The sequence below is a fragment of the Trachinotus anak genome, unplaced genomic scaffold (genome assembly GCF_046630095.1).
Source record: "Trachinotus anak isolate AG129_WGS33_773 ecotype Australia unplaced genomic scaffold, CSIRO_AGI_Tana_v1 ptg000025l, whole genome shotgun sequence".
Classification (NCBI taxonomy): Eukaryota; Metazoa; Chordata; class Actinopteri; order Carangiformes; family Carangidae; genus Trachinotus; species Trachinotus anak.
In genome coordinates this window covers 13,642,561-13,669,252 of record NW_027273876.1, presented here as the reverse complement: position 1 = coordinate 13,669,252, position 26,692 = coordinate 13,642,561, and the positions used below count along the sequence as shown (strand labels likewise).

Genomic DNA, 26,692 nt, shown 5'->3' with positions numbered 1-26,692 from the left:
ACCAATAGGGATGTAGCTGCTGCTGAAATAATGTTATTTCTTATTTAAAATTTACAAAGTTTTTGCTTTATTCTAGCCTTATTGCTGATTTTGATTGAGGTCATTATCAAGAAGATTTTTGGTCTGGTATTTATCTAGTGGCTGATGGCAAATATGCAACAAAGAATTTAAATATTAAAAGTGACCTGAGGACCTGGGAACCGGTGCCATCATTCGCTTCAATGCTATAATCTGGCTACACACAAGGAAATGGGTTCCAATGCTCCAAAGAAAGTCAGATTGCCTTCTGGTCTGATTCTCCGTGAACTCCTTCTTTGATGAGCTATGAAAACCTACTAAAGACGCCCCTGTAGCAGTGAATGACAAGAAGGACACATGTGAACAACACAAACACATTTAATAATTATTAAATGTTGGTTTTATTTTTTAATCTTTTTTTGTTGTTTTTTTTTTGTTTTTTTTTCAAAGTCGCTTGATAATCTTGACAAATTGCAACATATTCCATACTTCTCAAACTGACTGTGTGTCTGTTGCTATTCCAGATTAGCTGTGGAGGGAAACGTTGTGCGCCGTTCTGGACAGGTTAAGTCCTAAATGATGAAAGCAGCTTTGACCGTACAAATAAAAAGAACACATGAACGACTCAAGAGAGACTCCACACTGGCATCCTATGTCGTAAAGTTGCGGGATCAGTGTCTCTCTGCACAAGTCCTGGTCTGCCAGGCTGAACAAAAGTGAGTGATTGAAGAAAAATTCAGGGGCTCAGTAGCAGAAGTGTGTGTGTGTGCATCTGTGATTGAAGGGTTAAGGGGTGCAGCACAGAACATATACAAAGAACAGGCCAAGCACAAAAAATGATTCCTTCCTGAGACATTGGCGTGTGTACAGTAACGATGGTCTAGATGACGTGTGCTAACGGTGAAGGCGTTTTGGCGTAAAGTGAGTCACAGGGTGCGAGGTTGCTCTGGATCCGGCAAAAAGTCACATATTGGTTTCTACCACAGGGAGTTTTGTGAGGACTTAGTTGAAAAACATCACATTTGGGACCTTCAACTTGCCTGACCACTGAAAAAGTAGAGGGATTTCTACAATCTAGTCTTTTCCCATCCACTACAGATTGTTGATCCATTCAGAGACTACTGAGAATCACTTGTGTTTAATACAGTGTGTATGTACACCATTCTTCACATTTTAACTCTCTTTGAAGCTGGGCTGCTGTAGCTCACTTGAATCTGCCGGGCTACAGGTGGCGTCTAGCTCACCATTTTCAGAAACGCCATCTTTTTCTGCTACATGGCCAAAAAGCTATGCCCCGACTGGAGTGCTACTTTGTTATCTACTGTAGGTAAAAACATGTTTTAAAAGTGAATGGGGTCAAAGGTTGAAATTGGTTGTGAAAGCCACATTCTGAACAGCCAGTGATTGGTTAAGGGTCTGTCCAGTATTTAGTAAGACACAAAACATGAAAGAACTTCCTTCAGTAAAATGTGCTCAAAATGTCTTTTCTTGAATCACAAACCTATGAACAAAACAGATAAAAGGTATTCTTTAAAAAAAAAAAAAAAAAAAATCAGGTGAAGCCTAAAACTCTTCATAGTTTTAAAGAAATGAATACAGCTTATATACACAAACTCAAAGGCTACTTAAAATACACCTTAATAATGAATCTTCATTAATTTGATTTCTTGAAAGGACCTGTGACCATATCATACAACCGAGTTCATACAATCATTTTTTCCATTCTCTTGGAAGCAAAAAAAAAAAAAAAAGAAAAAAGGAAAACAAATCCAACCTGGAATAGAAGGTGATATTCATTGCGACTTGTTTTCTGTGCACATTTGTTTGTATGTGTGGACTGGAGAGAAAATTCATCATCTTTTGCTTTTTGTTAATTAGAAGGATGTACAAATGTGATAAAACTGAAACAATCTCTCTCAATACTCTTGATGGGTATGAAAAGATTCAAACAGTGAAGCAGTACAACAATTTCTAATCTCAGAAAACATGTCCTCATTTCAACCTGCCATTCTCTTCTGGACATGTCAATCACAATAGTTCCTTAACTTTTCTATATATATTTATATATCTTTTGTACGAAATCCTGTTTTTTTTTAAGTTGGAAAAAGAGAAAAGACCCAAAGTCTATGAGGAGGAGGAGGGGGGGTCTTTTGACAAGTCCAAAGCTTGCAGTCTGCCTCAGAGTACAACAAAAAAAGTGTCTGGTGTTTTGTCAAGTCAGTCTGTATGCATTGTCCTTGTCCATACATTTGTCCCACGATGCCCCACCCAATCTCAGTCCCATTCAAAACTGGTCTCCACTGCATCCAGATTTGTTTCCATCGGTCTTTTGGAGAAAGGTGGAGAGGGGAGGAGCAGCAGTGGGAGGAGGAGGAGTCATCAGCAGTGTTTACGGTGTGGTCTCTCAGAGGCATCCTGTTGTCCCGGCCTGCCCTAGCCTTACCTCCCCTCACGTCAGGACAGTGCTTCAGAGTGAGGGAAAGCAGATCAGGAGGTGGGGATTTGTGTCATAGGAGAGGAGGAGGTTGTCTCTGCCAGTCTCCAGTGTTCAGCAGTCAGAGTCAAGGTCCTCCTCCTTCACCCCTCCCCTCCAGAACATCGAGCGAGGAGACTGAGAGCGTTGTGAGGAAAAATACAAAGGTGGGCCGCTCCTACGGCGATTGTGTGGCTGGACTGCTTTGGGCAGAGCTGGGGGACAGACTGGGGCTGCAGCTGCCTGGGGGGGCGCCACTTGGCCGGCCGCCTGTGGCACCACTTTCCAGGCCTTCTGAGTTCTCCAGCATCTCCTGGATGAGAGGGGGCATGGAGCCGGGGATCTCCATCTTGAGGGTGATGACACGCTCAGCTCCTGTAGACAGGGTTGGACAGATACAAGAAAATATCAGCATCCGCAGTTCTGACACAGTATGATATGAAATGGAAAAAACAAAAAAAAAAAAACAAGAAAAGCGTAACATTTATAAATAGAAATGTCAAGATTATCAAAATTAACACAATGTTTCAGCCAAACTGAACAACTAGTTGATCAGTTTATATTTTTAGCACAATTCACAGATAACCCCAAGTGTGGACCACAGACCTTTAGCACTGATGCTTCTCAGATCAGTGATCTTCATCAGCATCTTGGGGAACATGTGCGGTTTGTGGGGCCTCCTCTTCCTCACGTAAATCTTCAGCGCCTCCAGAAGGGGCTCCTGCAGGATGTCCACTTTATCTGCCTCTTCCAAGTCCTGACGATCTGTGGATTAACACCAAAGTACAGAAAAAACATGTCAATACTCTCTAATACTCTTCTACCACTGTCATGATTATAGTTAGCCACTAGGTGGTGCTCAATGAAAGAGCACGGCAGACTACTCCTTTCTCATCCATAGTCAGGGGTGACACTCAGTCCCAGTATTTAAGTGCACCATTCCGGGCTTTTTCAAACTTTCAGTTGATGATGATAATGTGCAATAGGTCTTTTCGTACCTCCACACAGCAAACAGATGGCACTGAGCAGCCCTGTCTCTGCATCGTCCATCTCCAGAGGAAGGAGCTGGTTGGCAAAGGCAAAAACCAGGTCGGTGAGGGGACCAAAGCCGGCGTTGTGCATCTGGGTTCGGTTTAGCGTGAGTCCATCTGAGAAAGTCATGGTGTCTTGCTCTGGTGTGTAGCGTGTACAGATCCGCAGTATCTGTGGACAGCAGAGGCAGAACGGGTTGTTCAGTGTGTCACTGGGCAGTTGGTTAGAAATTTTGACGCCTTCCTCTGCTCCTTTTTAAAAAAAAAAAAATCAGGGTGATTTTTGGCGAAATTTTGTGGAAACAAAACTGGGCAGTTGTTCTTACCAGGATGTCCAGACAGGCGGCTTTGAGCAGAGTGATCTGGTCGGCAATGGTGAGCGTTGTGAAGCCGGGCAGCTGCTTGGCAAACTCCACTGTCTTTATGATGCACTTGGTGGAGAGTTCACTAAACTTGTCCCACAGGTCTACATCCAAGGACACACGTCGTTCTGAGCTGTTAGTCTGCAGGGAGGGGGAGAGGTGGCAGAAATGTAAATATAAGCGGGTGAAGGTGATCTACAGGTAACAGAGGTGAACAAGTGAAGGCACACACGGACTATCAGTGTCACGCTACTGACCGTAGTGTATTTGCCCAGCTGGCAGAGAGAGGGGAAGGTTTCCTGGTGCGCCTTGCGAACCCTGTCGATCATCTGCTCTGTGTCGGGACTCAGCACGTAGCTCTCTGTGCACTCCTGCTTCTTCTCATCCTTCTTCTTCTTGTTCCGGTCGTTCCTCACCGCTACAGGAAGACACGGACAAGAGGAAAGATTGGTACGGTCAAACGTAACATCTACACTTGTGTTTTACTTTTAAATAGTTGTTCACACTGTGTCTCATACAGTTTACTGTTTTTTTTAAGTAAAGGCTGCTTGAAAGGGCGTTGCAACTTGGGTACTTTAAATCCTGCATTAGCAGCACCTGACACCAGCCCAAAGTAAATTGAGATCGAGATCAAAAGGCAAAGTCGTCAGCAGGACAGGGTGTTCCCACTGTAGCAAACAGCAGCAGCAACCACTGCTTCACTTTTCTTATCTGACGCTATAAGATAAATGTTGTCGGACAGCTCCTTTGACGAGGGCTATGGTAATGGCGAGAGGAGGGAAAAAAACCTTGAAATAATTCGGTGTCGTTTTCCCTCTGGGCGATCTGAGCTGAGAATAGTCTGCTCAACCTAAATGACAAAAAACACTAGGCAGGGTGCTTAGCATTGGAATCCCATTACAGGCTCGATCCATTTCTGCCAGTCCATCCACACTGGGGTGCAGTTTAGCTATTACTTGGGTTGTATACGTGTGTGTTGAGTGTGGGGGTGGGTTGGGTGAGATGGGGTGCTACTTGATAAATAGTGGTGGGGGATGGAGCTATCCATAAGGCTGACAAATTGCCACAGCTTTCATTAGGGGTCCCGGCTAATCTAATAACATAATATGACAAATATCCTGCCTCTAATGGTTTTAAAAGGGCTCGGCTGCTCAGCCCATACCGGAAAAAACCTTCCAGCTTTCTCTCTCTCTCTGTCACACATTTCTCCCTCTCTCTTGATTATACAACACTCGCTTTCCTTGTTGTCCCCTCAGTTTGCTCTGTTCTCACCAATGCATGCCATCTCTCCTCTCCAAAATCGGATTGTTTTTGCTTTAAATCATCCCCCTCTTCTAATGTTATCTCTACCTCCCCTCAGGGTACCTGAATTTCCCCTAGCTGCTGACCTAAGATCAGATTTTCCTTGTCTTAATCCTAACCTTGACCATTAAGGGCCAGAGCGCTCAGGCTGATGGGAGATCAGTGTCTGTGACAGAGGGGCCTGGCCCGGGGCCAGGCAGGGATGCACTACTCAGTGCTGCTGCTCATTCATCAGCCCGCAGACAGGCCTCCCTGCCTGGGAGAACATGAAGGGAAGGAGGAAGGCGGGGGCTGGAAGTCTGATGCTGCACTATGTTATTGCTAAGCACTGCTCGCCTCAACATGAAATGAAGAAGACCCTGCTGTGCAGATAGAGCATGGTGATGCATTATGTGCCAGCATTTTATTGGTACTCATGGAGGCAGGCTAATGTAACCATAGTCACCAAAACACATGGGACAACTGACGCATCAAAAACGGCATATTGCAGATACCATTTCAGTGAAAACAAGCCAATCAGCACAAAGCTTTTGCTTCTATTCACTTTAATGAGCTAATTATGACTTGGTTAGTGAGGGAACGTCCTCCTAAACAACCATCAGCTTTTGAGGCCAGTTGCATAAAAGTGGAGTAAGCTGCTGAGCATATCTGGGCCAGCTCTGCTTATGGTGCTGATTAGGAATCTGTGTCCTTTCTGCCATGAGGGGAGGGGTGGAGGGCTGCAAAACAATCGATGTCCAATTAATTCACAAATAAAAGTGGGGCATCCCTAGCGCCCAGACATTGCCCGCGCTGACAAATTGGCAGCACAATCATAAGCCGCACAACACAATTTAATGAAGTCATTAAAGAACTATTAGGCACGACTGGCGATCTGTCATGGCGAATTGCCACATGCAATAACTTGAGGAGGGGGGGGGGGGACTGTAGCAGGGGAGCTGAAATGAAAGAAATACTGCCTTGCTTTTTTTATTGTGTGTGTGTGTGTGTGTGTGTGGACCCAAATGTGCGTTTTGATGTTTGTGTGGGTGTTAACTTCAAGCAATGCGTCTTTCAAAATGTATTATGAGAATATGAATGCTAATAGCAGAGCTTGCATCCTGAATTGTTTGTGGTTACATGTCCATTGCATAAAAATGATTTACAAGAGTCAGTGTGTAACGTGCACAGAATACTGTGACAGCGTGCAAACACACACACATACATACACACACACACACACACACACAGCCATCACTCAATCATGTGTCCACATAGTGGATTTCAGCTGCAACGTGCAGTTAATAGACAATTTCTGTTAGTGCCGGAGTGTGTATGTATTTGTGTGTATGTGTGTGTATATGTATTTGTGTGTGTGTGTTTGTGTCTGTGTACAAGACAGAGAGGTAGGCAGACAGGGATAATTCGTGTGAGGAAAATTAAAGCACTGGCAGCTCGTCCATCACACAGATTAAATTCAATGGAAAGATAAAAATGTCAATGTTCCCCCCGCTCCTGCTGCTCGCAGCGCAGAGCCACCGTCGACAGTGATGAAACTTTCTCCCTCCCTCTGTCCTCCAGCCTCTCTCATCCCTCCTCCCTCCCTCCGCTCTCCCTCTCAACTCCTGATTTTCATTCTCACTCACACTGGGTTCAGCACTCTTCCCTCTCACAGCCCTCATCTTGCTCTGCTGTCCTGCCTTTCCGGCTGATGTTATCCTCCCCTTGCCCTGTTCTCCATCATTCTTTGCTACATCTTATTTTACTTTTATTACTTTTTCTATCGCTGAATAACACCTTCCTCGAGGAACACGTGGGTGATGGTTTTTGGAGAGCTTGACAAAAAATGGGGAGGGGATGATAGAGGGTAGGCAAGTACTGAGCGGCGGCAGCTGAACTGAAACTTAAAATATTATGCAACTGAGTTGCATAAGTAAAAGAAAAACTCAAAATGAAGAAGAGTCTGCAGTGGGAATTAACATTCTATAACTGAAATGTGCCTTAAAGGCAGCTTCATATATGCATACTGTAACTTCTGCTTGTCATTTTTGTTTCACTCGGCCAGTGGTCACAGTGTTTGTGGCTTATGATCCTTTACAACAAAGAAAAGCAAAGCAAACTTGCATCCTCTTGTCAAAATGTACGTTGTCCTATGCGCTCTTAACATTTCAAGCAAAAAGTGATTTTTACTGTCCTATATTTTTTTTTTATTTGTATATTTCAGAGGCATGTAGAGGTGAAACCATCTAGAATTCAAGTAAAAAGCAAATTCTAGTGTGCAAGCATGACTGAGCCAATACTTCCAAACATTATTCCAACGTTTCACTTTATTTATAACTAAAATCTTTTCTCATTTTAGCCACGATCTTGGTCTGCTTTAGGAACACACTGTCAGGTTAATAATAATCTGGCACTAGCCTACACTACAGCCCTTTCCTTGTAACCCTCCACTTGCTCCTAACGTACCCAACATACCCCCCCTTTTCCAATGCCATCTTGCTTGGCATTGCCACCTGGCAGCAGGCCTGGCACTGTCATCTGGAGCTGTCTGCCGGCAGACGCAAGGTCACCCAGACGCCCCCCACCCCCCGACACAACACTAGCAGGGGGGTCCACCTTCAGTGTGTGTGTCTGACAGAGAGTGCATGGTGTTTAAGTGGAGCTGTCCGAGTGTATTTCTGTTAAAGGAGTTTTTTTTTTTCTTATTCATACCAGTTTGTGTCAGTCACCTTTTATGTTAATGTTCAGCATGTGCATGAATTTATTCACAAGTGTGCATTTTTAAGTGTGTGTGTGTGTGTGTGTGTGTGTGTGTGTGTGTGTGTGTGTGTGTGTGTGTGAGAGGCTGGGAGACTCCCTGCTGGGCCCAGATGGCCGGCCTCTCCTTCCTCACCAGCCCAGACTACTTTCACTGGCCAAAGTCACTGCTGAGGACACAAGATGAACAATCTGCACACTCTGCATAAAAAATGACCACAATTGGAAAAGGGCAGAACTATTAAACCAAAACCAGCTGAGCAAAGGTGGGTCGAAATCTAGCCAATAATAAAATTTCCAGCCTGGAATCCTGTCAGAAAATCATTTTTACCAAATGTTTTTTCTATGCAATACTACCTCTTCACCACTAGATGGCTCTCCAACTCCAGTCTATTCCCATATTATATGCCGGCTTGCCTCTGTGTGTGTAAGTGTGTAAAAGAGCCGGCTGCTGTGATCCTTCTAACCATGATTAATGGCCCCATTCAAAGGTAAGGAGCTTGGAGGATAACTTCTTTTACTGTAAACCACAGTGCTGTGGCATGGGGAGCGCTCCCTGCACTCGCCGTACCACAAAGATGAGGTAAATAGCGCTGGGAAGACGGGAGGCAGGGAGGGATGGAGCAATGGAGGCTGTGTGCATGTGTGTTTTATCAGACGTGGGCCTGGGAGAGGAGGAGAGGCGCTACACTTTCTGTCCACAAATACATATTATTTACATACGTCTTATAACTGACTATTTAACTGTGTTTACTGCATCCTCCACACAGAGGTAGATGTTTGTGTCTGTGTGTATACGAGACTGTGTCATGTGATAGGCTGTGGCAAAAAACCCTGTTGGCCTCTTGAGTTCTCTGTGGTCACACCTCTACCAATTACTTTATCAAGTCTGACTGCCTGTGCGTATGTGTGTGAGAGTGTGTATGTTCACACAGCCCCTGGGGTGCAATGATGGGAGCAGACGCCTGCTCTTTCACTCTCGGCAGGTGAGAACATATTCATCACAGAGGCCTGCCAAGCCTGGCGACACCCTGACTGTTACTGCCAGTCTGCATCACGGCTGCCCTTTGTCTCGCTTTTACAGCGGGTATTTTCTTCAGGCTGAAACTAAAAGAATCTGCTAAAAGGGTAACAGCTGATAGCTAATAGTATCAGCTTTGATTTCACTTTGACTTTGTTATGATGAACACCAAAGGTCAGAGAATTGTCTCAGAAAAATGGCAGGAACTGACAAGATGATGGTTTCCGCCTCACACCAGCATTATGAGATATGGTACGTGATTGGATACCGTATGAATACTAAGTAGAGTTGTGAAGTAGTGACAGTGTAAGTGCATACACACCAGAATCATGGCCAAACGGCTGTTTGTGCATCAACAGCGAACGCTTATGCAATGTTAGTAGAGGAAAAAATGTCAACAAATGCTTCAACTTAAGATTTTCTGCAGTGGTTGCAATCATGCTAACCCCTCTGGGATTAAACAACTATGATGAAATCTGTGCTTGGCCTTAAAAGCCCCATGGGAGCAGGGCATTCTGGGTAACTTGGTTTTTTATACTTACACTCCTTGGACATCCCGACTTCCAGGCACTTCTGCAGCCGACAGTACTGGCAGCGGTTGCGGGTGACTTTGTTGATGATACAGTTCTTCTCCCGGTGACAAGTGTACACCATGTTCTTCTGGATGCTTCTCCGAAAGAAGCCCTGTGTGACACAAAGACGGAGACGAGGCGATGAGGAGGGAGGACAGGTTTTGGAGGAGGGATGGGTGGCAAACGAAGGGCGAGAGAAACCGGACTGTCTTAGCAAATAGAGCAGCAAATTACTAAGCAAATATAGTTGTACTGTTTGCTCTTCTGAATCCACCAGTCATACGGTTATCCATCAACACTGCTGCTGCGTTTTGGTGGCCTGTTGCTAATATCTAGCCCATTTTTACAGCGTCCCTTTTCATCCAGCTCCCACCAAAAAAAAAAAAAAAAATCTACTTGCAAGGTTTAAAAGTATTACATTAACAGGAGGCCATCCAGGATGACCATATGCAGCTGCAATTAAAAGGCAATGAGCTACCAAACGGTTAAGTCCTTAAAAGGCTTAACCCTTGACCTAATCTGGACAGAGACTAACAGTCAGTGAACTGTCACCATTTCATGAGGTCGTCCACCTGCTCTGGACACAACACAAAAAGCTTTTTAGAGGTGAATCAGGTCTGAAGGTTTTTGGGGCAAAAGGCACAGGGTTACTGGGTGCCACATAAGCATGGCCTAGTTTACACAGCCAGAAATAAGCAATTTTAGATCCAGGCCAAGCGCGTAATATTACAAAGAGGGACCATTGGCTGGAAGTGATGTGCAAGAACCAAAAAGGAATCCCTCTTTTCCTGTAATCTCCTTTTCAATCTAACTGGATCAAAACAAATCAGAGAATGGATTTAAAAATGTTGTCCAAGGATATGAGGCGGAGGAATTATAATGAGCTCATCTTTGGTCACTGGGCTGAAGCGGGAGATCTCCGGGGAGACTAACTATGTTTTGATTGCACAAAAGCACGACATAGAAACTGAGTAAAATATGCCTCACACATGCAACACACATCGCTCAGTAATAACTGAGATTCTCTCCCTATGAACTTTTAGAGTAGCTCTAACTGCCAAAAATAAGACAACACTGGGTCATAAATTAAGTCACAAGAAAGTCTAAAACATGATAAATAAAAAATGACAGTCGCTATTTCTGATATGAAGGAAAAAACTTGCTCTTTATAGCAAAATTTCGTACCTTTATCTAAAAATATCAATTAGGATTTTCTGATTTCAGTAATTGTTGACATAAAAATTGTACTAGTTGGAAGGCCGTGCATCACAATTTATATTCTCCTGAATTACATTCAACCCCAATAAAATCAACGTTGACCTCTGTGACCTTATTGCTTAAACATTCCTTGTGTGTCAAAAAGATTAAAAAAAAAAAAAAAAAGGTTAATGCAAATCAGACACAACTGAGTGAGCACTCAGCCAGCACAGCTCGGGACAAATGTAATACAGGTCAATGTTGGTATTGATGTGACGCAGTCGGACATGGGTTATGTGTTGTTTGGTAGGAGGGTGGGTGGGGTCAGCTACAGCTAAAGGGGGGTGGGGTGGAGTGTGGTGGGGTGGGGTTACTGCCAGGGAGCCCCATCCCATGCCGAAGGATTAGCTTTGCTAGCCGACAGATGGCCGGTGGACCTAAGCCCACAATTCGTCCTTCCCAGATCACCAGCCTCTTCTCATGTCTCGCGTCCGTCACCGCAGAGTGGAAGTGATTCAGCCTTCTAATGAACTATGAAGAGGAAGTGTGTACACTTGGTCATATATCTGTTTGAGAAAGGTGCGAGCGTCATGCGTGATACACATAAAGAGGAAATGTTCAGGAAGGCCCCAGAGGGTCACCTCATCTAACCTCTGTCCCGAAATCTTTAAGGTCTTATATTCTTATATTCGATTTACACCCGATCGTCACATCAAATTCATTGGTAATGTTGTAGAAAGAGCAGAGCAGAGCAGAGCCCTGCAAACTGCTGCTGCCTCCCGCACAACCGAGTAGAGACTTGAAGGTTGACGTTAATTCCAGCAGCTGACGCCGAGGGATAAAGTCTGCGGTCTTTGTGTGTGGAGCGTATCGTGTCCTCTTTGATCCGACAGTGCCCTGACCCTGACCCTAGTGTCACCACGGGATTGGCCCACTCCCTCCTGACACCATGAGGCTCAGGTGCCCTCTCACAGCACCTCCTGATTGGCTGTTGCTTCTGGCTCGTGGGCCAGTTGATTGTTCCTGCCCCCCCCCCCCTCTCCCCATCCCACCCTTCTTTTAGGAGTCATTGCTTCCTGTGGCCCTTAAGCCTCTTTTTGTATCACCGCTTAATCCACCCGGCGACAAGAGCCCTCAGCGGGCCTGTCAGCCACCCTGCAGTGTTCAGAGGAGATGAGAGCCGCGAGAAGAGGGAGAGGAAGGGAGGGATGAAAAAGAGGAGCGAACAGTTACAGCACATACATGATTGCATGCGCCATGTGTTCTCAGGTTCACAGCTGTCTACCTGGCGAGCATTATGAGCCTCACGCGCTTAAGCGTGTGTGAGCGCATTTTGCTTTGCTTGTGTGCGAGGAAACGCTCTATAAAGAGGGAAACGGGGGAGGGGATCTGAGGGGTTATGGAGTTCACAGGGAAGCACAGGAATCCTCTCTTACGTGACTTTCACACTGTGCCCAGATTAAGAGCGGTGTTCCCAGCCTCCCACTGCGTCCGTGCATTTGTGTAGATGTGTGTGTGTGTGTGTGTGTGCCCGTGCCCCTGCCACTATTACTAAGCAGCTATTGCTTCAGCCCACACATTAGTAAAGACAGACGCTTTGTAAAAGCAAAAAAAAACAAAAAAAAAAAACGCTGCAAATAGGGGATATTCATGGAAGAAGTGGCAGTTAGGGATTTCGGAAATGTGGTCGCTTCTGTCCCATTGCAGCAGATACCAGGAGGAGGTCGCCTGCCGCGTGCTGCCAGGCTTTCAGGAGAAAAAACATAAATATGAGGGGGTGGGCATGCAAATTTAATGTTTAGGGGGTAATACCTGCAGGGGGAAAGAAGTGTAATGCCGTTGAGTATGTGCGGGCGGCAGAACTAAAAACAACAAACGAACGAGCTGTCTCCAAGTAGCACAACTCAACTACCCCGCTCCTGTTTCCTCTGTTCGCTGCAGCCCCCAGGAAATGCCTTTGTAGTTTGGCATGCTGCAGCAAAGCAGACGCTGCTAACCCCCAACTTACCCCTGTCTCAGATGAGGCAACTATATACATTCACATGCCTGTAGTGTTGAATTATTGAGCGTGCTATGCCAAGTCATCTCCTCTGAAGTGAGAGATATGGGGAAGGCATCCTGAATTTTTCAAATTAGCACTGCGGCTGTCAAACTAGGGACATTTTCATAGTTTTAGGCAACATTTCTAAAGGTTAGTCCTAATTAACTCTTTACTAACCAACAGAACAGAGTCCAATTCCACTTATTTGGTAATTAAGACAAAGGTGAACATTCATGGTTTCATCTTTCACCTGGTACACTACTCAAAGGTGTGATCACCTCGATCTAAACATGAAAGCTTTTCCCTCTGTAGTTAATCAGTGTATCTAGTTATTCTTTTTGTATGTTAGTGAAGTGAGTGTTTGTCTCTTTACTGCTGTTTGTACTCAGTCTCTATGCATGTGGCCTCTCTGCTTAAAAATAATCAAACTCAGCCATAATATATCTGGGAAGCTAGTTCCATTCAGCCGAGGATGCACGCAGAGCTTCCTGTCGGGCTGTGGAGAAACATTTTGTGAAATTAGTGCCAAAGGCTGAGTGAGCTGAATTTTTTATCACACCTGAGATGTAGTAATTTCATATTTCAGAATGCAGCGAGAGTGTTAACAACCGATGTTGTGATGCTTGTGTATTAAATTATTGTTTGTCACTGTTCCGGAATAATTTGCTTGTTGCACGTTGTTTGTTGGCTGATAAGATTAAACATCAGTGACCTCCCCGATGAACAAAAGCCTCAACTTTTTTTATTTCAACTGCATCAATGATCATTGGTTAATCCCTCTGTTCAACGCCAGTTTGCTATAATGCATGTGACTGATTAATACTGCACAACTGCTGCCTCTGCACATGAGGTGTGTTTAACACCGACACCAACCACAGAACAGACAGTAATAACTTTATACACAACTACACACCAACACACAATTTCCCATCAGGAGCAATGATTTACCCTGATTACGTTACTTATAACTCTCTTTATTTCGATGCTCTGACAATGTTAAATAGACACAATAACAGCAGATTAGGGTTGAAGTGGCTGCAGAGCTGCTGCACACCTTCTCAGATCAAGGTCAATGCTTTTGAATACAAGATACATAAAGCAGCTGGTTTAGAAGCTGTGCATGGTACCAAACAGTGAACATATCTAATTTAAGTATTTCATATTAATGACTTACTTACTTACTTCTAATACAGGCTGAGATGAAATTTTAGAGCATAATTGCATCAAAATTACAACTTGCACCAATAGCATTGAGCAAAAAAGTGGAGAACATCCTGTCACCGGCTTAACACAGACACACACAAACTCAAGCAAACGTGGGCAGTTTCCCGAATCTCCTACCTGTACTAACCGGTTTCAAAATACTAAATTTGTAAGTGTGTGGAAACACTAGTTTAGAAACACTGACCAATTATGAAAGTGGATTTCATTTTCTTTGACACACTGGGACATCACACACTGCACAATATTATCTTAGCAAGGGAAACCACACACCATCTTCCTTTTTCTCTATTTCTCACACACTCATGGTAAATATCTCTGTCATAAATACACACATGCACATGCACACACACACATACGTGTGCGCGCGCACAAACACACACACGCACACACACACACACACACACACACACACACACACACACACACTGCTGCTGCTGCTCCTTTCTGGCTCTAATTTTATGATCTGACTAACCTTGACAGTCAAGGATATATTTCCACAAGCCTGCATAAAATAACACTTTATAACATAGTTTTATGTGAATTTTACTTCAGGCTAAGCATGAAAAAAAACAAAACATTTTCAACCAACTTCAAATTAGGAATAACATATTTTACATTTGACATATGAAACATGCAGAGGAGCCATGAAGCTGCACAGTCAGCAGCAGTTTGGTTGCTCTGTAAAACAGCACAGGGGTCAGCTTTTATTTACTTTGTTAACTTTTTATAAGTCACATTTGGGGAGCAGGTTAAGTTTCATAGAGCACTCAGAGGGTTTGTGTTAAAGGGAAATATATGTGGATGTATGTATGTGCGTGCCAGACTCCTGGCTTTGCTGTGCTCTCCTCCCTTTGTGCACTCTTTACTCACCCCCCCACCCCCCTGCCCCCCACTCTGGTGCTCTGACCATCTTTCTTTTGGTGTCAATGAGTTCAACTGTGGCCCCTGTACCCCATCCGCCTAATCTGCTGCCCCTCCAACCATTACCCACTTCTTTCTCTTTCTGGCTCTTCATGCATCCCGGAGCACAGTCTGCTCTCTCGCACTCGCTATCTCACTCCCTGCAAGTCTCTCTCATCTTTCTATGGTCCCATCCGTATTTCTGCATTCCCCCCTGGGCTCCTGCCCTTCCTTACTCTTTCATACTGTGTGTTACTGCCACTGCCTGCTGCCTTCTTCACTGTGGCTTTTTCTCTCTGCTCTACCAACCCCCCCTTCCCTTCAAACCACTCCTATTGCTGCACATATGGAAACACAGACCACAGTATTGGCTCTGCAGTCAATAAGTCAGAGGGTCTAGCAGGCACCTGTCACCATCAGCGACACCCCGCCTGCCTTCATCCAACTCCTCCCCACCTCCTCTTGCCACAGACAGAGCTGCAGTCAGGAAAAAACCTCACAAAAGAGGATTTACATACTCCTATTCTGATTAAGTCTCTTAAACAGTGGAAATTCTATTTAGTTCATTCAAGAATGCATGATCGCCACACACACAAAAGAAAAAAAACCAAAACAAGGTGGTTTCTGAAATGAGGTTTTGCGCCTGGTGGTAACATTACATTAGATTCCATAGATCCTCATTCCAACCCTCCTCTGAGCTTACACAACTCCTGGGTCTTGAGAGCAGTGAGATAAAGAAGTGTGAACATGTAGGTATGCACGCAGCAACTATCAACTGATAACAGAGCGGGGGGGTGGGGGGTGGGGAGGGGTTGTTGTGAGGCCTCCTCAGCACCTGTGTGACATGGCTGTATTGATAACAGACATGTGGCCACGTCAGCAAAGATATGTGAAGCTGCAACACTCGAGGGAAAAGCCTGCACAGATGACAAAGTCTCACAAACTGCACATGATATGAAGCCGATCCATCATATACGTTATCTTTTTTTTGCAGTGCCTACAGGTTTAAGTGTTGAAAGAGGCGATTACAGCATATTCAGGTCATACTGATAATTAGGCAGCTCAATAAAGCAACCAATAATGTTAGTGCATGATTCTCGTTGCATAAAATTCCAGTATTTAACACTGAAAAACAAGTGAATTGTTGCAAATGACGTGTCCAAGCTTTGGCTGTGAAGACGGGTGTGTTTTTTTTTCCTATTGCGGATCACATGATGGATACAAGATTGACGAACATCTTGCTTTATTGGCAGATTCAGAGGAAGTCTCACCTTGCAGCCCTCGCAGGCGCTGACACCATAGTGGTACCCTGAGGACTTGTCCTGGCACACAAAGCAGGGTTTGTAGACGCGGGGCGGTGGGGGAGGCGAGGGCGGGCTTGGCACTATCTCCTCTGAGCTGGTACTCTGGGTCTCTATCGCTGTGGAGAGGAAAGAGCAACAAGAGGGGTTAGTGAACACATGTCTGTCAGATGGAGTGCTGACAGGCATGGAGCATTAATCGATATCAGTGGGATAAACACACAACCTTGTGTGTGCACAAACACACACACACACACACACAGATCTTAAATAACCCAGTCCAGACAGATACAGTGCTGACAACATCTAATATAAATCACCAGAGGGGGAACTAACTCACTTTCTCACAATGAGTCTGGGAAAAAAAAAAGAAAAAAAAAGCTGCAACTACAAGGACGATTACTTGATCAGGCGTTTTCAGATCCGCCACAGGAAAGACTGCGCAAAATGTCTTCAAAGAACAAACATTTTCTAACACACATGCACCCAGAGATCATCAAAGCAGCCTCTGCTGGATTCCTACTTACCGCCCAAATTTTGTCTTGTGTGTGTGTGAGTGTGTGTGTGTGTGTGTGTGTGTGTTCGAGCGAGGAGCTGCTTTGCTAGCCGGGTTCAAAGACAGGTTTTCTCCTCTGATACAAGGCCTGGAGTTGTGCTTTTATTTATTTTTCAAACTCGTGCAGTCTTCATAAAGTATCGGTGCTTTAAAATATTAAAGGATAAAATAACCATATCACCAGAATTCTCTCTGCCTCCGACCGAACCAGTCGTGTCTCTGGAAACTTGTTTACCCCGCGAACCAAGCGCACGCACTTACCTCATTCTTAATCAATATCAGGCTGGTAAACACAGAGAGGCTGTACACGCACAGTCCTCTTGCAGTAATATGACAAAACAAACACATGAGCACTCTGTAGGCTCCTGTATTTTGTGTGCTTGTACACGATAAACAAAGTGGCCTGGGATTGTGGTGAGGTAACCTGCTGTTGCCTGCATGTAATATGTATTGGACTTTGACCTCAATATCCTGTGTGTTACAAAACAAAGCTCTTTAATCAAATATAAAAACACACATTCACAGCGCAGACCTGCACCCCGTGGCCTGTAGCTAACCAAATAAGTGTGTAATCCCTGTAACTGGTAGAGTGTGTTCCACTTGTGTAGTTTTTTTTTTTTTCATACTGATGCCAATACAATGTTTTTTTATCCAAATAACTCTTTTTCATGAAAGAGAATAAGAATAACTTGTCAAATGCACAAGTGAGAGCGATGTATATGAGTCTACTTTCAGTCCATATTCACACAGCTGCTCTATATGCATGTGTGCGTCCTCTCAGCCACACTGCTCCACCCAGCATCAGCAGCTCAACAGAGGAGGGATTGGGGAGGTCGACAAGCGGCTCAGGAGCTGCCTGCAGCTCAGTGCTGGTGTGTAAATAAGCCATCTATATTTAACAGAGCGGGCTGGTTCAGTAGGACCGTAGTACAGCCGAGCACATGCTCCACGTGACGGCACCGCAGACAAACAGCGCACTCGCATTAGATCCTGATTCAACACACACACACAAGACTAATCGCACCGCACACTGGGCAGCAGAGAGCAAGTATTTCTTCTCTCTCTCTCTCAGTCTCTCTCTCTCACACACACACGCACTTTCCGCTCCAATTATAGTGTCTGTGTGCGGGTCTCAGCTTGCCAATCTCCATGCGCATGCAGCAGATGGCGCAGGGGAAGATTACATTCAGAACAACCAAAATAAACCAACCTGATGCCCAGATATGTTCAAGGCTTCCTGGAAAAAATAACAGACATGAGCACCTTACACCAAAATCCAGCCTCTCCAAAGCCTGCCCGCTATCTCCGCCGTCAGGGCAACGCACGGCATATCCAAGTGGGTTTCAGATGGCGGGGACAGTTAAGCTAAACAGCTATAAAGCTCACATTGCAACACCTAATAGTGACACCCAATCAGGCCTGGGATATTAAGACATTACATTTATGAGGCCCAGATGTCATATGTCACTTTCACACGAGCAGCAACCTTTTCAGTTCTTGGTGTAAACGGACCAATGCGGCAGTGAAGAGGGTGATTAACAGCTGAGAAAGAATTTGTTTTAAATATTGCTGACAGAGAAAAAAAAAAGTGCGACAAGCAACTTGTAACAATATGGACGGAAACCGGGAGTGAGTATTTATTTCCAAAGGCGTCTTTGTTTATTGAACAGATATGTTTTGTGAAGACGTATATTGCAATAACAACAGGGGCAAATGTGAGAAAGGAGAAAGAGAAACTCTTTAGATGATAGAAGGAGGGAATGAAGGGAGGAGTGATAAAAGTGGAGCACACATGGGGAGTAAAAGCAAGGTTGCATGCCTTTTTTCACGTAGATTCATTTCTATTACACACGCACGCACACACACACACAGACATGCATGCACAAACCTGTCAAGATTTATCTTAAAGCCTTGAAAACAATAACAACGGTGATTAATTTCAGACGAGTTAACAGGAAAGGAGTGATTCATTTTGAGAGAACATGTGCACAGTCCAAATACTCCTAATCAAGAAATATCCTCTTGTTTTACTTTGATTACTTCTGCAGCAAGGACAGCACTTATCAAACGTTTCACTGCGGAGGTGATTTGGTGCAGGAGAGCTGACAGATTCAGCCACACGGTGACGGGAGCGCGAGTGTGACGAGGGCCTATTGTGGACAGTGTGAGAGTCCGTCCTCTGCTTCTAGCTGCCACTTTGTTGGTGTCATTACGGGTCATCTTTGCTCATGCCACTGGGCCATGCTGTCTCCACACTCATGTCAAACAAATTAAACTTAAATAGAGCAGGCCTTACATAACATGGCATATTTTCTCATTAGCAAACCATTCACAGTTTTCTTCCGCGCTCTCCTGATGCGGACTGATTACAGCCCTGCATTATTAGTGTGACCACAGAGCTATTCATCCACATTAAAGCTGCCTTCATTAGAAACACACAGACAAACAGATGTGCCACCCACACACATACACATGAACTAAAAAATTGCATCCATACTGACATTTACACAGGCTAAGGGCTTTCCTTGAGCCATTAAAAAAGCCTAATCGGTCAGACACACACACATACACACACACAAACACACATAAACACACACACACACAGACTGCACAGTCTTAATGAGAGCACCCATGGAAATCTGGGACACAAGGACAAGAGTCTGTGAGGGGGCTGGCGACTGTAATTAAATACAATGGCTGGCTTCTGGAGCCCTGTCAAGCCGAGGCATGGAGCAAAACAATGGCAGGCCTGTGGACAGAGAGGCAGCCAGGCTCGGCGGAGAGGACGGAGCTACTTAGCCCTTCAGCAGCCCTCACCCAGGCATTATTCAACACCAGCCTGCATCCAAACTCTGATCAACACCAACCAGCATCACACAAGCCTGCCTATTGTGTGATCCACGAAATCATAACGCACACAAACAGTGGAAGAACTGACTCACACTATCCTGGAGAGCTTCCCTCGATATCCTTGCAACATGTTAACACTGGAAGTTTGTATATCTGGCAAGGTTTCCAGGCCGGAGACCCTACAGTGCCTTTCAAAATCCCCACGGTAACTAATACATGAACTACAGCTAGAATATCACTCTTTTAGCCAAGAGAGAGAGAGCGAGCATGAATAGACAATAACGCCCTGCTTTGCTTGGGGATACAGAGGCACAGGAACGCGCAACCCTGGAAAATAATGTTTAAATGAAAAACAGTAAGGAGTCACTGATAAGGAATCTATTGTACATTGGTGTGGAGGCGAAACACAAACCACATGAACCATATGGTCAGGGCAATTGTTATTATCCAGACACAAGGCTGGATTCAAGTGTGCAGCCTGGTATGTTGTCGGACCAGTCCCAGAGGTGGGAATAAACAGCACAGGCCGTCAGGTGCAACCAGCGAAAACAAACCTGACACTGCGCCGCGTCGAAACAGCCAAAGTCAATTTGAAGGAGGAGGCTGTGTCTGCCTAACATCTGACCACTGACTCCGGCCTTTGGCACATTTACAGTAATCAGGTATTATGCTTCTCATTCTGAATGTTCGTATCATTAATTGTCCTAAATAATGTGTTGGCAGCGAGTTAACACCAGATTTATCTCATAAAACCAGTTCTGAATGACCAATATGTCAAAGCCTCTAGATTTAATTTACTTAGATTTCTCCTTTGATATTCACATTCACAGACAAGTATTATAAACATGCTGTGTGTGTGTGTGTACACATTTGTACATGTGCGCAGCCCCCAGCTATCTTAATAGCTTAATGTAGCGTGGTGTGGCGTTCTCAAACTCAGAGCCAAAGCACCGGTGATTTAATTAAGTTCAAGTGTGAGTGGTCTGTAATGCCGCTCTTCAGATTCACTTTGCATACATCATGAGCCACAAGTGCACTTAGAGCCAGGCCGCGCCCTCGCAGCCACATCCTCCATAAGCAATTACCGCATGACTAGACTTAAATAGACAAATATCCAAGAGACTGAAATGAAATCTGTTCTGATGATGAACTAGCCCGAGCTGTAATACTGACATAAGATAGCCTGGCTAACATCAGCACTTCAAAGGAATTGCAACCAAAAGACCACAGACCAAGACAGACAGACACACACACACACACACACACACACACACACACACACAAAAGCCCACCGGCTATTATCAAACCTCCAGACCCCGGGCTGCCTCGGCCCAGTGCTGCTGAGTAGTTCCCGAGGTTCAGCTCTAGGTTAGTCCTCTGAGATTCGATTACCTTTATCCCCACTGGTTACTGGGCCCAGCTGTGAAGCATATTAATGAGATTTCACCATCATTAGAGGGGAGCTAACGACATTAGCAGGCTGACTGCTTGGCTGGCTGGCTGGCTGGTTTGTGGTAAAGAGAGCTGGAGAGGGAGATGAAGGAGGAGAGGGAGGGCTTTGACAGTGTCCTCCACTTTGCTGAATCCTCCTCAATCAAGGGCCATTGTGTCCCCCTGGCTTCTATTAGGTTATTTGGACACACTCACATGCACACATGCGCACACACACACATGCACACACGCCTGCCATGTGTAAGATACATGGAAGACCATACAGAGGTCCATTTGTCTTTCCATGCAGCGAGTGTGCAGGAGAAGAGACACCAGACAGACCACCATGCCACAGGCTGCTGCATTAAGGCCGCTTTGAAGTCTGCTTAAAATAATGAAGTGGGATGGCCAATGGAACAGCCCCGGGGATAGAGAGCGCCTTGCAAAACCCTGGGAGTTGTAGGCCAATGTATCATGCATGTCCATAAAAATGACCGGCAGCAACTTAAGAAGCCTTATTTGCAGTAAAACAGACCAACAAGCCAGCGCAGAACGACATCACTCACGCGCAGTGCTTGACTTTTGCTAAATATTCAGGCTTTATTTCTGGTTTCCATATCAGGAATATCAGGGTAAGCAGCAGGGAAAACGACACACACACACACACACACACACACACACACACACACACACACACACACACACACACACACACACACACACGGAATGCTTTGTCAGCACTCTTCAATTACTGAAGGGGGAAATGGGACTATTTCCTTGCTTACAGGGAAATCCTGCCATTCTCTAACAAAGCGTCATAACAGCTCGCCGCTGAAAATGGATGAGGCTCCGTTCGCTGCCTTCACACTGATTACTGACAGAAAAGCCGTGCACGCCATTCCACTACGAGCTGGGGTGAGCGAGGGTGTGCGCGATCACGCACCAGCGGGCACGCACAGACTGACAGCTATAAGGAGAGCAACAGTGGGGTGTGTTTGTGTTCAAACACAGAGTGTGAACAGTTATTGGATGGGAGAGGGGGAGGAATCTGGAGCAGGGTAGACAGGCTTAAGTGAAAACACACACACACACACACACACGGAAAGGAGAGCCAGTGGAGGTTAACACAGGGCAGGAGACCAGACAGTATGCCTCACGCCTCCCATATTCACTGTAACTAAATCCAGCCTTTCCACCCCCAGCTCCCGCCACGTCCAACCTTCATCTCTCCCTTATTCCTACCTGTCCCTGTTACTGAGTCTGACAGTCCTCTTCCCCTCATGCTCTCCACAACTCAAATCCTATGCAAGGTGGCGTGTCACAGGAAGTGCTCTTTCACTTCTTGTATCCCTCCGTCTGTCCTTGCCAAAGCTGATTCCTCTAACTTTAGGGGGCAGTGGGTTTCAAACCAAAGAACTGACTTCAGACAACAATGTCCACATCCATACACACAAAGATGAAATTACGCATTTCACCATTGACAATGTAAATGATCATCTTACTAAACTGAAGAAATCAATCACTGTTCTTGGTGGACGGCTGGCGATATTGATCCCGTTTCCATGACATTATTATCAGCGATCAGCATAAACAATTTGTCTCATATACACTTTTAAAGCATCAAGAGAAACGTCAATATCTGAGTCATGTTCCGCCTGAAGATGCAAACACATCACAATGGATCGCTGGTGGATCTTAGAAGAGGCAAAATTATTTACTACTGAAGTTACTGCTTCCAGTCACATCATGCATGATATGGAAGGGTGTGTGTGTGTGTATGTGTGTGTATGTGTGCTTCAAAGAGGGCGAGTTAGGAGGATTACTGAGGATCCCCCCTGCCTGCTTGTGCTCCACCTAAGCTGCTGCATGTCGATGTTGCAGTCTATGTCTACCTCCTCAATGTTGAGAGAGAGACAGGGAGAGGGAAAGAGGGTGGGGGGATGCTGGGAGATAAAAAAAAAAAGTGCTGTCACTAATGAGTTTCAAAGAAAAATAAAAGGGAACATACTTTCACTGTAGCGCAATAAAACCATTTCAGGGGAAAAAAAAAAAAAAATATATATATATATATATATATATATATATATATATATATATATATATATATATATATAAAACTATAATTTAAATGTTTGGCATGAGATATGATATCCAACAGAATCATAATATATTTTTTGATTCATGCATCATGATGCTCCTGGTGTAAAGGAGGGACGGGCGTGGATCAAACTGAGCGCTTAATCTGATTCTAATATAATTTTCTGTCGCAAATGACACATCACTTCCACTTAAGAGACTCTATCGTGGTCTACATTTCAGAGAAATGACGGCATGCTGTTTTGCAACCGATGCAGAGATTCAAGTTTTGCAGAGGGAGCAGAAATGGATGTGACAGCTTGAGTTCTTTCAGGGCTGCGCAGTATGTTTGAAGGCTACACTGACTCCGAAACTAAATTTTGATGGATAGCACTCCAAATTGAGGCCAAATAACTCCCCTGTGTGGAGAGTTACGCTAAAAAAAAAAAAAACACACACACACGCACACACGTGAATGATAGATGAGGGTCCGAGCAGAGGCCGAAGGGCGAGGCAGTGCAGAGTAAGGAGTCTTTCTTGCCTGTTATGACGATCCCTCCTCTGCACCAGGAAATGGTGGTGTTTGTCTTGGGCCAGAGGTGGGGAAAACACCGGCCTGTGTTTAGCAGGAGTAATTTATGGCATCTTTACATCTGGGTGAGTTTGTGGGTGTAGTTGTTTGTATGGATACATGTGATCATATGACGCTCAATTCGTTTTTTCTGTGTGAATGCCAACAAAAACACAAATGCTTGTGCAAATGCTTGTGCAAACATCTGCCTTTTAGTACATTCAGGTCCATGTTGTGTGATATATACTGTATGTGTGTGCGTGATGGCCTGTGCGTGTGAACATCAGCATGTTCTTGTCTAAGCCAGGCCTGGTTTTTATCAGCCCAGCAGCCCCCACCACGTTCCCAAGCCCTTCTCTAGGGGCCCAAGATAACTTCCCTCTCTACGCTGCCAGGCCTCTGAAATAACAACACACCAGGTTTTCCTATCACTGCAGCTCCAGCAAATGGAGACGGAACTGAGAACATGTGTGGACAAACTAGAGTGTGGGGGGAGGGGCAGCAAATAATCGAGCAGATGGCAAAGGTGAGGTCTACAGGGGGCTAAGATTTTGAGCGGCAACTCCGTGCTAACCACTGTAGCTGCTCTGTGCTGCCAAGTGCTAGTCTCTGGTACAGTTAACTAAGAGTCTCCTAAACCACAAACAAATGTCTTAAATCCTGTGAGCGCTCAGATGTTTATCTATTTCATTGAGGAAAAGAAAAAGAAAAAGCATTTGAAGACAGCTTTACTGCAGGAAAGAACCACAAGTTCCCTGGCAACAACGCTCCCCCGCAACCCCTGAGTAACACGGTGTAACTCTACCCAGCAGCTGTCCATGCCTGCTGACTGACAGTGGGACTATGTGAGTTGGCACTTGCTCCGGGGCGATTGGAGATATTTGGCATGAGATGATGGTGTGGGACATGGTGGTGGGCGCAAGGGGGCAAAAAGGAGGCGGCCCGTGTTGGCCAGAGGATGCCAGGATGTGGGCAGGCACAGCGGTGTGTTTCGGCAGCCTTTAACACATGTCAAATTAGGGGGTGGGCACGGGGCACTGCAAAATGTGATATGCACTGTTAAGAGTGTGCGTGAGGACGTGGAGATGTGTGTGCAGGTCTACCGTTACAGTTGGTACATGGCAGGTCTATTAAGATGATCTGACAGGCCGTGGTGTCAAAGAATATGTGCTTTTCTTGTCCAGAGATAAATGTTTTAAATGGCTGTGTGTGTGTGTGTGTCTGTGTGCGTGCAGTGGGAGCTGCAGTGATAAGCTTCATCGCTCAAAAAGATCTAAAAACGGGGAGTTCAACTCAATGAGAGATGCAAGCCTATGATTAGCGAGCTTCTTCCACGCGATCTAATTCACACAGTGAACATTAGGCAGCGTTTGTCCAACAGCGGATCCACTATTAAACATGAATCTTAGTTTACAAGGTGATCGCACGCACACAGCAGCTGTACACTGTGAACGGAGTGACATGGGTGACCCACATTAAGAGGCAGAGGGAGGGCAAAGAGAGCGGAGCAGGAAGAGATGAGCTGAGAGAAGAACAGGGGCTGATAAAGAGAGAGGGGAGGAGAGAGCATCTGAGGAGAGAAAGGGGCTGAGCCGAGCTGAGCTGAGCGACAGGACTGGGGGAGGACTGTGACACGCAAGACAAACAATTCAAAAGCAGGGCCCCAAAAATAAAAGCCGTGCATGCTGGGATGTTTGCTCCGAGACACCAGTGTTCAGAGGGAGAGAGGGAGAAAGTGTAACCACAGTGCAACCTCCCTTTTGTCAACTCTCTCCAAGCGAATGAATACACACTTCCTGGAGCGACTTACAGCTGTGAAACCTCGTGACGCATAATTCAAGATCAAGGTCGGTAGATCCAGTTATTGGATCATAACACGTACATACACACGAGTGAAACCACAGCCTTTTACAAACTGGCCTTTAATGTTCCCACTCTGACTGTGAAAATGGCTTCATGAAACATTAAGCCTCTCTTTTACAGAGTGCCTGCATTGGTTAATTATAGAATTGTGCGTGAGTGGATGAGTGTGTGCGTGCTTTTCCCTCCTGCGATAACAAACTGCACTCATGCATACTAGGAGCAAGGAGGGTGCCAAAGCAAGACTGAACCTGGGCCTAGCCAATCTAGAAACTCACTGTGTGGTCTATAACAAAAGCCTGGAAGGTTAACATTGTAGTCATCTTGCTGATGCTCTTTCCCCGAGCCACTTAGAGTGAGTGCAACAGGCAAATAAGGTTCAATTCCCTCTTTTCCCATAAAATCCAAGGTCAATGACATTACAAGCAACCAGTAATAAGGAGCCCAAGGGTCAGAGGCCTGAAAATATTCCTTTGACCTTCAAGTAATCATGACAAAAGAAGTGCAGGACAAGATACAAGAATGCTCTAAGAACAGAGGTTGACGGTGCAAAAAATGTCTTTTAAAAAAACACAGTAGTTTGGCGCAGATGATCCGAATTAGTGGAGAAATCACGAACACATTTCTGCCCTCAGCGTTTAAAAACAATCGCAGGTGACGAAATACTGGAAAATGGATTTAAAAATCCGCCACGATCCTGTCCGCCCGCACTGAAATGACATCCATACACATTAACCAGACCCTCTTCATCTCTAATGGGCTGAGTGCCACACACAGTGCCTCACTGTTTGAAAGCCAAAAGACCTTCATGAATGCTTATGCTCGAGTGTTTGCTCAAGTGTTTGCTCTTTACTCACTCTAACAGAGAGGTTATCTGCCCATTGATACTCGCTAATCCAATGTGACTGGCAGCATTCGAGACCCTCCGCATATTCAACAGTGGAGGGAGCAGGTCATAAATATGGAGGGAGCAAAGGGTTATTTGCATTAGAGGGCTGAAATGGACTTGGAGAAGCCAGGAGGAGGTGGAGAGAAGAAAGGGGGGAACAAGGGATCAAGAGAAAAGGGGAGAAAGAGAAGAGGCTCATGAGGATCTGGGGAAGAGAGGAGAGGATCACCAGGGACAGGCTTTGTCATGTTAAACCGCCTCTCTCTACCCATGTTCTTTTT

General features: G+C 45.2%; 1 protein-coding gene across 4 annotated transcripts in view; it reads right to left on the bottom strand.

Moving 5' to 3' along the window:
- Positions 1 to 395: 395 nt before the first annotated feature.
- Positions 396 to 26,692, bottom strand: part of raraa (retinoic acid receptor, alpha a) — a 142,777-nt gene continuing 116,480 nt past the window's right edge. For 3 of the 4 annotated variants that reach the window (XM_071463666.1, XM_071463667.1, XM_071463665.1), the window contains 7 exons: positions 16,149 to 16,297; positions 9,486 to 9,627; positions 4,142 to 4,302; positions 3,849 to 4,025; positions 3,490 to 3,694; positions 3,098 to 3,256; positions 396 to 2,866 (listed from right to left, as the gene is read on the bottom strand). In XM_071463666.1, coding sequence (XP_071319767.1) covers positions 2,670 to 2,866; positions 3,098 to 3,256; positions 3,490 to 3,694; positions 3,849 to 4,025; positions 4,142 to 4,302; positions 9,486 to 9,627; positions 16,149 to 16,297 — 1,190 coding nt within the window. In that variant the 3' untranslated portion in view covers positions 396 to 2,669. Of the gene's footprint in view, positions 2,867 to 3,097; positions 3,257 to 3,489; positions 3,695 to 3,848; positions 4,026 to 4,141; positions 4,303 to 9,485; positions 9,628 to 16,148; positions 16,298 to 16,995; positions 17,122 to 26,692 lie in introns of those variants that run through there. The other variant, XM_071463668.1, reaches the window with a different exon arrangement.